This window comes from Chrysochloris asiatica, unplaced genomic scaffold (assembly GCF_000296735.1).
Source record: "Chrysochloris asiatica unplaced genomic scaffold, ChrAsi1.0 scaffold00054, whole genome shotgun sequence".
In the NCBI taxonomy this organism is placed as follows: domain Eukaryota; kingdom Metazoa; phylum Chordata; class Mammalia; order Afrosoricida; family Chrysochloridae; genus Chrysochloris; species Chrysochloris asiatica.
In genome coordinates, this window is record NW_006408572.1 from 5,388,545 (window position 1) to 5,404,624 (window position 16,080).

Consider the following 16,080-nt stretch of genomic DNA (forward strand, 5'->3'; position numbering starts at 1 on the left):
CATTCCCACCCCCTCCATACACAGAATAGACAGGGATGGGCAACTCAGACATTGGCTACCCAAAATGTGGGGCCTTCAAAGGTAAGAAGTGACTGATTTACAAGCTTTCAACAGGGAATCTAGATCCAGAGGGCATGGAAGAAGGTAGAATCTCCACTGAGTAGTATCCAATCTGTCTAGGCGGGGCTGATGAAAGGATATACGGATAGGTCTCTTGTGATACAATAGTGAATAATTGTTATCAGGATTGACTGTGAGGGTGGGAAATGTAAAGGTAGATGTTTTATAGCAAGGAGGGGAGTCATTAACTTTGCAGTTGAGGAGTGGAGGTCCCTGGGACCATCAAGAGAGAAGAGTGGAGTGCGGGACCCTACCATGAGAAGCAGTGATGCCTGAGATGGAGGCAGAGACGACGGATGACATCGAGAGATGGAGTGCCTGGGGACTTTATACAAAGAGAGGGAGAGAGGCTGTGTGCTGATGACTGGGGGGAGGGGGGACAGGCTTGTAGGGTCTACCCTTTGGTTGTTTGATGATGCATGGAGGGGACTGCAACCATGGCAATGAAACGATACACGATAGAATGAATGTGTAACTAATGTTCTCCCATGTAAACTATCACATAATTCACAATAAAACATTTTCTAAAAAAAGTCAAGCTGCAACTAATTATGATATTCATAGAGCATTTATTAGTTCTAATGAAAACAGGAAGCTGGCTTTTTTTTATATGAACTATAATTTTAAAATCCTAAATGTATTTACAAAATATTACATTCTAATAACTCAAATGGGTTATCAGTGTCTCTCCTGCTTCAACTCTAAGTCTGACTTTTAACCACAAAATTGTAAAATAAATGGTTCTAGAAAATTTTTATCACTATTTATGAATGTCAGGCCAAACGTTTTTTCTATCTTTTGTAGTCTAACATACCAAAGGAAAACAAAATAAGATTTTCACAAATAATTTCAAAAACAATTTAGAAATGGAATCTCTGACATGTTAGGTCTGTAAGTACTTAAAACAGAAATAATTAGGAACCTAGTAATTTAGGCTCCTAGTATATTAGGGTCCTAGAGTGCTGTGTGGTGCTTTAGGATAAGCACTGTATTGCAAAGCTGGTCAGAGGTTCACTCACCAGTCGCTCCTCAGAAACCCTTTACAGGATTGCTATGAGTCATAAATGACTTAACAATAGTAATTTTAAAATTTCATTCTGCTCAATTATAAAGTATTTTCTTTTAAAATTATGTTATTGCTGTTAAGTGCCATGGAGTCAGTTCTGACCCATAGCGACCCTGCATAGGGTTTCTGAGGCTGTAAATCTTTACGGAAGCCTCATCTGTCTCCTGTGGAATGTCTGGACTGCCTTATAGGTTAGCTATGAGTTGGAATCAATTATCCGGGTTTGGTTTTGAACTGCTGACCTTGAGGTTAGCAGCCCAACTCAGAACCACTACGCTACCAGAGCTCCTTTTTAAAAATTATAAGCTTTGTAAAAGAATTAAATGGATAACTAACTACATAAAATGATCATTTTATCTACATTACATGAACTCTGATATCATACTGCAGGATAAGCACTGGACTGCTAACCACTAAGTTGGCATTTCAAACCCTATACAGGGTCACTATGAGTCAGAACTGACTCAACAGTATATAACAATAATATACGGCAAAAGTCCCTCTTCTGAATTTAAGTAAAAATAAAATGAAAGTACTAATTCCTTCCACATTTCTCAATTTAAATATTTTATAACCTAACCTTGCAAAGAAGGTAAGCACTGGACTGCTAACCACAAGGTCAGTGGTTCAAACCCACTAGCCACTCCTTGAAAAGCATATATAAGATCACCATAAGTCATAACCGACTCAACGGCACTTAACCTTGCAAGTGGATGAACCTGGAAGACATACTGAGAGAAACAGGTCAATCACAAAAGAACAAATATTGTATGATCTCACTTGTATGAAATGAAAGGATAAGTAAATATACGGAATCAAAAAACCAAACCCGGAGAACTGATTCCAACTCATAGCGAACCTATAAGGCAGAGAAAGTAAGGCCTCCAAGGCTGTAAATCTGTATGGAAGTAGAACGTCACAGCTTTCTCCCATGGAGTGGCGAGTGGGTTAGAACCACCAACCTTTGGTTAGCAATGAAACACTTTTATCACTGTGCTACCAGAACTCCTCATCTACAGAGATAAGTATTCATTGGGAGTTACCAGGGCTGGGGCAAGGGGGCAAAGAGGGAATCACTTTCTGTTTATATTAATGGAAAAGGAAATAGGCACATGTGGGTAATGTTTGTACAGCTTCACTAACAAGTAACTTATATGCAACTAAGTTTTACACAGGGAAACAGATGAAGTGACAAATGCTATGTTACTGATACACAATGTCGGCTGTTCAAATTCACCAGCTGCTCCTCAGAAAGCCTATACAGGGTCATTATGAGTCTGAACCAACTCAACGGCACTTTACAACAACAACATGTTATATATAAAGAGTTCCAGTGGTGCAATGGTTAAGCCCTGGACTGAGAACCAAAGGTCAGATTTGGTTCGATTTTACCAGCTACTTTGTGGGAGAAAATACCTAGCAATCTTCTCCCATAAAGATTACAGCCTTGGAAACCCTAAGGGGGCATTCTACTCGGCCATAATGGGTGACTATGACTTGGAATCGACTTGATGGCACACAGTAACAAATGTTACATATAATTTTGCAACAACAACAAAACAATAATAAAATAAAATAAAAGGGACGTAGCGTAGTGGTTACGAATCGGGCTACAAACCACAAAGTCAGCAGTTCGAAACTACCAGCTATTCCGCAGGAGGAAGATGAGGCTTTCTGCTCCCGTAAAGATTTACAGCCTCGGAAACCCTGTACAGGGTTGCTGAGTCAGAATCAACTCCACGGCACATAAAAACAACAACAATAGCTGTGGGTTAATGCACCAGACTACAAAGAAGTTTGAACTGCAAGGTCAGAGGTTCAACTCACCAGCTGCTCCTCAGAAACCCTAACAGGGTCACTATGGGTTGGAATCGACTGGACGGCACTTGACAACAACAACAGCAAATAGATGCTAAGACTACTTACACACAATTATCACCTCATGGAATCAGTTTTCTAGGTTTGAAGATTTACAGTCATAGTTTTCTGGGATAATCCAGTAAATTGACATACTATAATTCTTTCCTTTCTTTCTTTCTACTTTCTAATATTATTATTATTATTTTAATTTTCAGTGTGAATTGAGTGAAGGTTTACAGATAGAGAGCATCAGTTTCACAATCAACAAATCATAACACTTTGCTTCATCTCAATGATCACAATCCTCTCCAGGCAACAACAGTTAGCTCCTTCCTCCCAGTGGCTCCTGTTCCCATTCCAACCCCCTTCCCACCCCTTCTCAACCTTGTCCTTAGTGAAATATTGCTCTTTTGATTTTGAATGAGTAACTATTCCTTGGTGAGTATGCCTGACTAGTATTGATGCACTCCTTATTTACACATTTCCAGACCTGAAGGGTGGTGGAGGGTCATAGTCTCAGGCTCCTCCAGTCTCTTTCTGACCAGTAAGTCCAGTCTTATTTTTGGTTTTTATAATTTTGAGTTTTGTTCTACATTTTCTCCCCCTATATCCAGGACCTCTTAGTGTGATGCCCTTCAGAGCAGTTGGTAGTGGTACCTTGGCACCATCTAGTTCTTCAGGTCTCAGAGTCATGAAGACTGATATTCACATGTTCCTTTAGTCCACTGGAGTAACTGATTCCAAGTATCTTCAATTCTGACCACTCTTCTTTCTTCTTAACATGGAAAGACCAATAGCTGTAACCTTAGATGGCTGCTCATGAGCTTTTACGATCCCAGACACTGTTTACCAAAGTAAGATGTAGAACATTGTCTTTGTGAACTATGTTATGCCAACTGACCCTGAAGCTATAGTGCTGTGTGCCCAGGCTCAGAAACTCACTGCCTTAGGATGGTAGATAACATCTAAGACATTTTCACTACTCTGCCCATTGTATGCTCCACCACATCCATAGTTGTGTTTGCAGCAAAGGTAAATACTCACGTACCAATATCCTCTTTCAAACCCTTACATGTTTGTGGTTATACTCCCAACTCCGCCTCCCATACCCACTCAGCCATATAACTACCTGCAAAACACCGTTGTTCCAAAGTGTATATAACACTATTTACCCCTATGCTCTTTAGCCCTTGCATACCTCCGTGTTTTCATCGTTCTTCTGCCAACTTCTCTATTCTTATTGCCCTTCCTTTCACCCGAGTTAACATATGTCTACCCTCTAGCCAGTGAATTATTCTTCCTTCCCTCCCACCCAAGTAACCAACAAAGAATGTTTCTTTTAGCATGAAAACCTTCTTCTGAGTTTTTACAATAGAGGTCTCATGCAATATTTATGCCTTTGTAATTGACTAATTTCACTCAGGACTCCTGGTGTGGCGCTACAGGACAAGCACTAGACTGCAAACCACAAGGTCAGCAGTTCAAACCCACCAACCACTCATCGAAAAGCCTGTATAGGGTTGCTATGAGTTGGAACCAACTTGACGGCACTTAACAACAACAATTTCACTCAGCATAATGTCCTCCAGGTTCATCTATACTATGATTTGTTTTGCAAATTCAGTTACTCTTCACCGTTTCACACGATTCCCCTGTGTATGTACCAAAGTTGGTTTATACATTCTTCCACTGATGGGTACATAATTCTTCAAGCTTATGTTCTACCTCCTGGTTTGGTGAGGTAGCTTGTAAGCAACCATCTAAGATATAAATATTGGTCTCTATTCTTCTACAGCAAAAGAGAAGGAAACCCAAGACCCGAAGAAGGAACTGGACTAGAAGACTAACTGCCTTCATGAGCCACTGCTCCTCCACCTGGAGACCAGAACTAGATGGTCCCTAGCTACCACTACTGAAAGTCCAGAACAGAGTCACAATCGGTGGATATGGATAGAAAGGGTGAAATTGTGGAAGAGAACTTTGAATTATTTTAGGAGTCCAGAGTTACTGGGCCTAATAAGGCTGGTGGCATCACTGAGACTATTGCCCTGAGACAGCCTTTAAACCTTGAAGCAACACTATCCCTGTCACTTATAAATTAAATAGCAGTTGAGCTCAATTAAGTAAAAAATGTCACGCTTGAGTAGTGCACACCTTTTAAAAAGTATCTATGTGAGGCCAAATAGACACCAGTTACTCTAGGGCATACATAAGAAGTTTGGAGAGCACTGAGACTAAGTTAATGGGTGTGAAACCGCTAGATCAATATGAGAACGCTGACACAAAGAATGTAACAACTGAGAAGGCTAACACAGACAAAGAACGTAACAAATGCCAGTGAGTATTTTAGGTAAAAATTGATGAATGGGATTGCGCTTTGGTGTTGATCTTTTCACCAAAAACATAATAAACCTGTTCTGAAGTTTCTCCTGATACTGAGAGAGATACCATTTAACAGCAGAAGACACAAGGAGGAGTGCAAGAGTTAAAGTGAATAGAGGTAAATACTGTGAACTGATGGTACAGGAAGGCGACTACAATCACTGTAATGAAACAAAGCTCATGATTTGTTGACTGTAAAACTGACGATGGGCTCTGTAAACCTTCACTCAATGCACAATAAAAAGTTTATTTGTTTTAATGTGGGCTTAATGGGATAAAGACATTTTTTCTATGTTTTATGGTAAAATGAGAAACTGCTTTAAAAGTCAACAGTTATGCACTTGTTCATGGAAAAAGAGTGAAAAAAGATGCTGAACTGAATTTTACAAGAAGTTACATCTGTTCAATTTAAAGACTTCTCTTTATTCAGAGTCCATCATTTTAAAAAGTTTTTTAGATATCAAAATATTCTTTCTTTTAGAAATAATCAAGATGGTAGGTAACACTCCTGGATTCAGATCTGTTTTTAAACGTTATCATTTATTTTGAAATCTTGACTATAAGTCTTATTTGGTCCAATCATCCATTTCCCTGGAAGACAAATTCTTCCTTAAATGCATACTCTCGTACCTATTTCTTTTTCACATCTACTGCCACCATCCAAATTCAGTCCTTTACCATTTCCAACCTGGGCTATTCACCACAGCACATCTTTCATCTCTTCTCTTTACAATTTCATCTACATGGTGTCACTCAATTGTCTTCCTAATACACCACATGAGTTCTGAGAGTTCCACAACTCTGTTCTGTATTTCAGAGGATCAAATGCAAACTCCTCACCTTGGCATCCTAAATGCAATCCATTCTTTCTTTCATTCTCCACTGCTTCCCTAAATGGACATCTACCTTAAACTGGCCCCTCACTGGCCTCTAAATCTCCTTCATCTTCCCACCTCTACGCCTTTTCTCAAGGAGCTCTGATAGCATAATGGTTACGAATCAGGCTGCTAACCTCAAGGTCGGCAGTTCGAAACTACCAGCTGTTCCACAGGAGAAAGATGAGGCGTTCTGCTCCTGTAAAGATTTACAGCGTTGGAAACCCTGTGCAGGGTCACTGTGAGTTGGAACCCACTTCATGGTACTTAACAACAACAAGCCTTTTCTCAGCCAATCTCCTTATTAGTAATATCACGATCGTTAGCTATTAAACCCTGCCAGTCTTTAATTCTCACAACAAACTAATATTAATACTATCCTCGTTTTTACTGAGGCTTATCATATAGCTTCAGATCTAGCATCAAGCCTAAGGGGCCCTGGTGGTGCAATGGTTTGAGCATTGGGTTGCTAAATGAAAAGCCAGTGGTTCAAACCCACCAGCCACTCCAAGAACAAAGATGAGCTCATCTTCCTCCATAAAGATTTACAGCCTTAGAAATCCTATAAAGCAAAGCAGTTCTGCTGTCCTTCAGAGTAACCATGAGTCACCATCAACTCAACAGAAGTAGCTTTGGTTTGGACTGCTGGTGTCATCAAGTCTCAGCCATCATGCTACACTGCCACAGGTGCTAAGATTCATTCTCTGACTGCCCCAAAAGAAAGTGACCTCTCCTCTGTAAATTCTGAATAGGTAAGTCATAGCTAATTCTCTCTGTATTAGAGACATTAGCACCATGGTGCTCACAGTCTGCTGAAGATAAGCAATGAATAACAAAGACAAAAATCCATGCTTCAATACAGGTTTGCTGACATAGCCTGTGATCACCTACAAATACATATGGGACGGAGTCAATGAGGCTAGGAATAAAACAAGAAGGGCTTGCTTCCCCAACTAGCCCAGATCCAGGAGCTCACCTGTATTGCTCCTGCTCATAGAGGTCTGCCACGATTGTCAGCAGGCGGCTGATGAAGGACTCGCTGCTGTTTTCCTTGTCAGCTTGTGCAGCTAAAAGAGTGCATCTCTTCTCTGATTCTACCAATTTGTTCTGCAGCTTGACATATTCTTTTCGGAGAAGCATCAAGTGCTTCTCCAATTTGGCTACTTCCTCTGCAAGGGAAACAAAGGATTCAAGTTTATCAGGTGTAAAACAAACAGCATTCAGTATTCCTCATCCCACAGATGGGACCAGCTACTGAAACAATTAGCCACATAACACTTCCACTATTTCTTGGTGAAACTCCTACAGGACCAAGAATCATTTTGTATCATGTTGCTGGTCGCTAGGTTAAGCAGACCATCATGGCCCAAGGATTTACCCTCTCAGTTTCCCTAAAGCTCAATATAGAAGGTGACGATTAACAGACAACTAATTATGAAGACGCTGACAGGCACCTGCCCTACAAATCTACTATAAAGCCTGAGTGTCACACAGAGAAGGGTAGCCGCCGACATGAGAAAACTGAGCTACTGCCCACAATTCCCACCTATCAGCAACCCAATCCTTCCAACTATGCTTTGAATCTCACTCCTCCCAGCTCCCCAGGACCTTTGCTTTAGAATCAACCACCCCTTCTCCATCAATTTCAGTCACTCTTTCATCTGGGTCCTTCTCATATGAAAACAACGTGGCTCATGTGTTTATCTATTGAAGCAAAACCCTCCTTCTACACTAAGACTCTGCCCTTTCATCTCCAGCTACCACACACCATCTCCTCACCTGACATTCCTTCATTCTGCCCCATCACTCCTTTGAAACTCCTTTCACCAATGGTCTTGAGACTTATTCTCCTCCTAGACCCCAATGGGACTCCTGATGTGGCACTGTAGGATCAGCACTGGACTGCAAACCACAAGGTTGGTGGTTCAAACCTACTAGCTGCTCTTCAGAAACCCTACACAGGGTCACTATGAGTTGAAATTGACTCAATGGCACTTAATAACAATAAAAAAAAAAAAACACAGTACAGGTGGTCCTAGACTTAGGACATATTCGAGTTACAACAATCTGTTCTGGGATTTGTTTTTTGGTTTTGGTACATCTTATTATACGAAAATCCTGACCAATTAACAAACTGAAAAAAGACTGAAGTTGTCAAAGACTTCATTTTGCTTGGACCCACAATCAATACACATGGAAGCAGCAGTCAAGAAATCAAATAATTTATTGCATTACGCAATTGTGCTGTAAAAGACTTTTTTAAAGTGTTCAAGAACAACGATGTCAGTTTGAGGAGTAAGGTGTGCCTGGTCCAAGCCAAGTTCTTTTCAATAGCCTTATATGCATAGGAAAGCTGGGCAATGAATAAGGAAGGCCCTGGGAAGATTTGATGCATCTGAATTGTTGTGTTGGAGAAGAATATTAAAAGTACCGTGATAGCCAGAAAAACAAATCTGTCTTGAAGAAGTACACCCAGGAGGCTGTGACTTCATCTCTCATACTTCAGACATGCTATCAGGAAGGACCAGTCCCTGAAGATGGCCATTATGCTTAGTAAAGTGGAGGATAAGTGAAAAAGAGGAAAAACCCCCAATGAGACACACTGTCAATGCCGCAGCAGCAACAGGCAACACCTAATTCATAAGTTAAGCAGATTTTAAGATAAAAGAGACTGTTTTAAAGAGGGAAAATGGTTTAATAAATTGTAGGGTAACCTCAAAAGAAAATTAACACAACTTCATATCAAAATAAAAAAAGATATTCAGAAAGCTTTAGTAAACACTAACACAACAGAAATGAAAAGAAAACCCACAAACAAAATGAACTTAGTGCAGAAAATTATGTGGAATAAAGACACCAGCAGCACCACAAAAAAATATGCACAGCAGAAAGACAGCAATCAATTCACACCTATTGGTAATTACACTGAATGTAAACTAAATGTATGAGTCAAGAGAGAGGAGCAGAATGAATAAGAAACAGGATCCATCAACATGCTGTCTATAGGAGACACATCTTACATACAAAAAGAGAGACTAAAAATCAAAGGATGGAAAAATATAATAAAAATGAGTAGGAGTGGCGATTTTAATATCTGATAAAACAGATTTCAGGCAAAAATCAGCGTATTAGACAAAGGACATGAAACCATGATCATGATTAAGGGGTCAACTGAATAAGAGGACATAACCATAATGAATATTTATACCCCCAATGAAAGAGCCGCAAAATACATAAATGAAACTCTATTAGAAGGGAATAGACAAGTGTATAATAGGTTTTAACATACCACTTTTGGTATACAGAACTAGTAACTCAACAAAGACACGGAAGAACTTAATAACATAATCAACCCTAACCTGACCTTATAGACATATACAGAGGACTCAACCCAACAACAGCACTACATTCTTGTCCCATGCACATGGAACATTCTCCAGAACAGACACCTCAATAAATTTAATAACATCAAAATTTAACAGCATCTTCTCAGATCACAATGCTATAAAATTACAAGTCAACAACAGGGAGATCAAGGGAGAGTATCAGATAAATGGAAATTTAATAACACCTTGCTTACTAGGTAATAGAATAAATAAAAACAATTTTTTTTTTAATTCTATGATTCAAACGAATGAAAACACAACATCCCAAACCTTTGGGTCACAGCAATAGCAGTACTCAGAGAGCAATTTATAGCAATAAACATACACATCCAAAAAGAGTTAAGAACCCAAACCAACATGTTAACCCAACATCTCCAACAATTAGAAAAACAGCAGCAAATTAGTCTGCTGTCACAAGAATAAAAGAAATAAAGGTTATAGCAGAAATAAATGTAATGAAAACAGAAAAATAATAGAAAGAATCAACAAGATGGTTCTTTAAAAGAATTAAGGAAATTAACAAACTATTGGGCAACTCTAAGGAAGAAAAGAAGATAAAAATAACAGGAACTAAAAATGATATGAGTGACATCACAACAGAACAACAGAATTAAAAAGGTTAATAATAGAATACTATGAAGAATTGTTACCTAAACTAACACAGACTGAAGTAGAAAACTTGAACAGGCCTATACCAGGAGAAAGGAGCTCTGGTAGCATAGTGGTTACAAGTCCGGCTGTTAATCTTAGGGTAAGCAATTTGAAACTGCCAGCGGTTCCGGTCCTGTAGGAGAAAGATGAGGCTTTCTGCTCCTGTAAAGATTCACAGCCTCAGAAACCCTATACAGGATGACTCAACAACAGATAACCACCACCACCATACTAAGAGAAGAAACTAATCAATCATTAAAAAATTTCCAACTAAAAAAAGTCAAAGCCCAAATGGCTTCACTGGTGAATTCTACCAAACATTCAGAAAGAAGCTGATACCAATTCCACTCAAAGTATTCCAGAATATAGAAAAGGATGGAAAAATCCCAAGGTCATTTTATGAAGCAAGCAAAACTCCCCAGATACCAAAACCACACAAAGACATCACTAAATAAGAAAAGTATAGACCAATAGCCTTCATGAACATAGATGCAAAAATTCTCTCAGCAAATCCTAGCCAATAGAATTCAACTATATATTTTAAAAAACAACATCATGACAAAGTCGGTCCTGATATAGGGTTACAGGATAGGAAGCTGGACCGCAAGGTCAGTTTGAACCACAAGGTAGGTGGTTCACACCCCCCAACTGCTCCTTGGAAATCCTATACGGGGTCACTACGGGTCGGAACCAACTGAACAACACTTAAAAACAACTATATTTTATTTTTTATGATCTGTTCAGGAGACAACATGCAGAGATGGTTTAATATTAGAAAACAATTAATGTAATCCTCCACATAAACAAAACAAAGGGGAGGGGGAATCACATGATTATAGCAATTGATGCAAAAAAGCATCTGATAAAAATACCCAACAAAATCAGAATAGAAGGAAGATTCCTCAACATAATTGATGGTATATATATAAAACCAACAACCATCACCACTCTCAACAGTGAGAAACTGAAGCCATTCCACTTGCAAACAGAAACCAGACAAGGATGCCCTTTATTACCACTGTTACTCAGAATTGTATTGGAAGTCTTAGCCAGAGCTGTAAGACTTAAAACACTCTCTGATGAAGAGTAAAGACCACAGCCAAAGAGGTTGCACCTCAATGGGAAGAAAACAAAAATCCTCACCACTGGACCAAATAAACAATATCCATATAAATGGAGATAGGAATGAAGTTGCCAAAGATTTCATTGTACTCCTATCAACCATCAACACTCATAGAAGCTGTAGTCAAGAAATCAAACTACATATTGCATTAGGCAACATTGCTGCACAAGACCTCTTTAAACTGTCAAGAGCAAAGATGTCAGTATGAGGACTAAGGTGCGCCCTGACCCAGCCATGGTATTTTCAATAACCTCATATGCATGTGAAAGTTGGTCAATGAATAAAGAAGACCTTAGAAGAATTGATGTATTTGAGCAATGGTGATGGAGGAGAACATTAAAAGTACCATGGACTGCCACAAGATGAACGAATCTGTGTTGGAATAAGTATAACCAGAATGCTCCTTAGAAGCCAGGATGACCGGACTTCATCTCTCATACTTTGGACATATTATTAGGTGAGACCAGTCCCTGGAGAAGGACTTGTTGGTAAAGTGGAGGGTCAGTGAAAAAGAGAAAGACCCCCAACAAGATGGATTGGCATAGTGGCGGCGACAATGGGTCCAGCTGTAGCAAAGATTGTGAAGTTGGTTCAGGATCGGGCAGTTGTTCTGTTCTGTTCTGTTCTGTTGTACATAAGGTTGCTATGAGTTGGTACCGACTCGACAGTACCTGACAACAACATAAGGCAAGAAAGCAAAATTAAAGGCACAAAAGAACTAGAAAAAATACCTTTATTTGTGATGTTATGATCCGATACTTACAAAATTCCAAAGCCTCAGCAAAAATTATTGTAATTCATTGACAAATTTGGCAAAATGGCAGGGTACAAGATCAACATACAAAAATCAACTGGACTCCTTAACACAAATTAAGAAAGCTCTGAAAAGGAAATCTGGAAACAAATACTATTTACAATAGTCACCCAAAAGATGAAATACTTGAGAATAAATCTAACCAACCAGAGAAACAAAAGACCTACACAAAGAAAACCACAAAACAATACTATAAGCAACCAAAAGCAACCTGCAGAATTGGAAGATTGAATACATAATGCTTGTGGATAGGAAGATTTAATAATACTGTGCAAATGTCAATACTACTCAAAGCAATCTATAAATACAATTCCAATCCAGACTCCAACATCATTCTTTAAACAGATACAAAAACTAATCACAATTTTGACTTTGGAGTCCTAGTGTGGTGCTATAGGCTAAGCACTCGACTGCAAGGTTGGCGGTTCGAACTTACCAGTTGCTCCTCGGAAACCCTACTAACATAAGGGTCACTATGAGTTGGAACCGACTCAATGGCACTTAACAACAATAATTTTTATTTTTTATGATCTGTTCAGGAGACATTTTATTGATGCTTCAAGTTTAAGAATTTTCACTGATGACAGCAAATCAACACTTTCACAGTCGTCCATATAACCTTGCTCAGCTTCTGAATCTTGGACTTTGCAAAACTATCCACATTATTTCCTCTTCGATGCAGACCAGCATTCTACCCATGACTGAGAGATCGGTCTTAACTCCAATTTCAACACCTGACCCTGACTTAGGAAGAAGCTTGACAAGACCATTTTTAATGCAGGAAGAGAGGCACTGTCTAAGGGAGACGCAATGGTACAACTATGCAAGGAACTTCTCCCAGTGGACACTCATGATGGTCGAAAAGGCAGAAATGATGCCCAGAGTATTGTCCAAGCAACCATTTTAAGCAAGCGGATTGATCAGATTGGATGTGAGGCGGAGAAAACCTCTCTTTTGCTGTGATGTCATTTAGGCTTTGTGCTTTAATGGAGCACTTTACACAGGGATTCAGAATGGCAAGAGCCACTTTGGAGTCCTTCAAAAGTTAGACTACTCTCAACAACTCCTTTTCTGTTTACATGCAGCAGCATAAAGGGCAGTAGCACACCATGTATTTCAACAGGTGACCTCACAAGCTTGGCAAATGGCCTGACCACAGATGTACTGAGGAGACTGGGAGAGCTGGGTGACTGCTGAATCAACACCTTCTCCCCTGATCACTATCTTTAAATGGAAAGAAAAGACACCCTGGAAGCAAAGTACTTTTAACAAAGAACACTACACAGCCCAGCTGTCACAGCGGCCTGGTAAGGCACAACAGAAGACACAGAGATCATTGGAACCAATTTGAGAGCCCAGAAGTAAATACGTTCATCTATAGTCAGCTGATCAAAATACGGCCAAAACACATCAAATGGGGAAAAAAATTAGCCTCTTCAACAAACAGTGTTGGCAAAACTGGAAATCTATTGACAGGAAAATGAAACAAGAGACATATTTCACACCACATATAAAAATGAATTCAATGTAGATTAAAAGCCTACATGTAAAGTCTAGAACTATAAAGACTGTCACTTAAAAATTAGGGACAGACTTAAGATCTCTGATACATGGCATAAATACACTATCCAACATAACTGAAAACACACAAACAAAAGAAAAAAATAGAAGACTGGAACCTCCTAAAAATTAGACACTTATTTGCATCAAAGAATTTCACCAAAAGAATCAAAAGAGAACCCACAGACTGGGGTAAAAATGTTTGACAATGACATATCAGACATAGGACTACTACTGTGTAAAACTTACAGAACATTTCAACACCTCAACAAGAAGACAATCTAATTTTAAAAATAAACAGATACTTCACCAAAGAAGACATTCCTTCAGCCAACAAATATATGAAGAAATGCTCACAATCATTGATCACTGTTGTTAAGTGCCACAGAATCAGTTCTGACTCATAGCAACCCTGTGTACTGTTTCCAAGGCGCAGCTGGTGAATCTGAACCACCAATCTTGTGGTTAGCAGTCCAGTGCTTATCCTACAGCATCACACCAGGATTGCTCATTAGTCTTTGTTGTTGTTGTTGTTAAGTGCCATCAAGTCGGATCTACCCACAGCAACCCTGTATAGGGTTTCCAAGGAGGGTGGATTTGAGCCACCAACCTTGCAATTCAAACTGATCTTATAGGCCAGTGCGTTATCCTGAATCGCCAATCAAAACAATGAGATATCATCTTACTCCAACATTAAAATTTTTTAAAAAACAGAAAATAACAAATGTTGGTAAAGGTGTGGAGCAACTCGGACCATCTTACACTGCTTGCTGGTGGGTCTATAAATACAATAACTGCTGTGGAAGATGGCATGGCACTGTCTCAGAAAGTTGAAAACAGAAAAACCATATGACCCAGGAATCCCTCCACTTGGTATATATCCTCAAGAATTATTAAAGTTGTAACATAAATAGATATATGCACACCCATGTTCACTGGAGCACTATTTATAATAGCAAAAAAGATGGCAACAACCTAAAAGCCCATCAACAAAAAAATTGCTAAACTTTGTACGTATACACAGTGGAATATCATGCAAATTACCTCACAACAATGATGAAGCTGGAGGACGTTACACTGAACGAAATTAGTGACTCACAAAAGGACAAATACTGTATGAGACCATTGTTGTGAAAGAAAAGTTTTTCTTGATAAAAGAAACATTCTATGATGGTTGGTAGTGGGGCAAGGATTATTCATGGGCTAAAGTGTGGTTAAGTGCCGTGGAAACAGTTCCAACTCATAGTGACCCCGTACAGGCTTTCTGAGGAGTGGCTGGTGAGTTTGAACTGCCAACCCTGTGGTTCAAATCAACCTTGAGGTCAACTGTTTATTCTATGGCGCCATACCAGGACTCCAGGCTAGAGGGTAAACACATGTTCATGAAGTTGATGGGGCAGGCAACGTGCAACAAGAGGGAGGTTGGCAGAGGAAAGACCATGGTAGCAGGAGACACAGGAAGGACTGCAAGAGTTAAGTGAATAGAGGTAAACACTATTTTAAATAGGAAAAAAATATTAATAATAACAATTTATTTGAGGGTGACCTCAAAGAAAATGAAAACACCTGTACATCAAAATATGAAAATCAGAAAAATTTAGTAAGTATTAATACAAGAGAGTTGAAAATGCAAAGAAAACCCACAAAAATGAACTTAATGAAGAAAATTATCTGGGGCAAAGAAACCAGCAGCACCACACACACAGCAAAAAGACAGCAGTCAATTCACACTTATGGATAACACTGAGATTAAGTGGATTGAATTCACCAGTCAAGAGATAGAGCAGACAGGATAAGAAAACAGAACACTTCAACATGCTGTTTACAAGACACACATCAAAACAATGGAGACAGCCTAAATGCCCATCAATGGAAGAATGGTTAAACACACTTTGGTAGACACACAATGGAATACTACACAATGCTGAAGAATAAGAATCTAAGAGAAACACTTAACTACATGTATGAACCTGAAGGATGTTATGTTGAGTGAAATAAGCGAAATCACAAAAGGGCAAATGTTGTATGAGGCCAATGTTGTATAAAGTTAAGAAAAGGTTTTCTTGATTAAAAAAAAAATTTATCGCAGCAATGAAACAGCATGCTAAGCCCCAAGATGTTCAGTGAACTTCTGTGGACCCAGTTGGGGACCTGGTTGGCAAGCAGTGTGAGGAGACCTGGGGACTCTTGGGCCCAGAGTCAGTGGCATGGCTATGGAGGACTCCAGAGGAGAGTGGAGCTAC

General features: G+C 39.3%; 1 protein-coding gene across 1 annotated transcript in view; it reads right to left on the reverse strand.

The window, feature by feature from the left end:
• Positions 1–16,080, reverse strand: part of ANKFY1 (ankyrin repeat and FYVE domain containing 1) — a 105,975-nt gene that overhangs the window by 71,381 nt on the left and 18,514 nt on the right. The window contains exon 4 of the mRNA XM_006863474.1: positions 7,280–7,470. Within this exon, the coding sequence (XP_006863536.1) occupies positions 7,280–7,470 (191 nt within the window). The remainder of the gene's footprint in view (positions 1–7,279; positions 7,471–16,080) is intronic.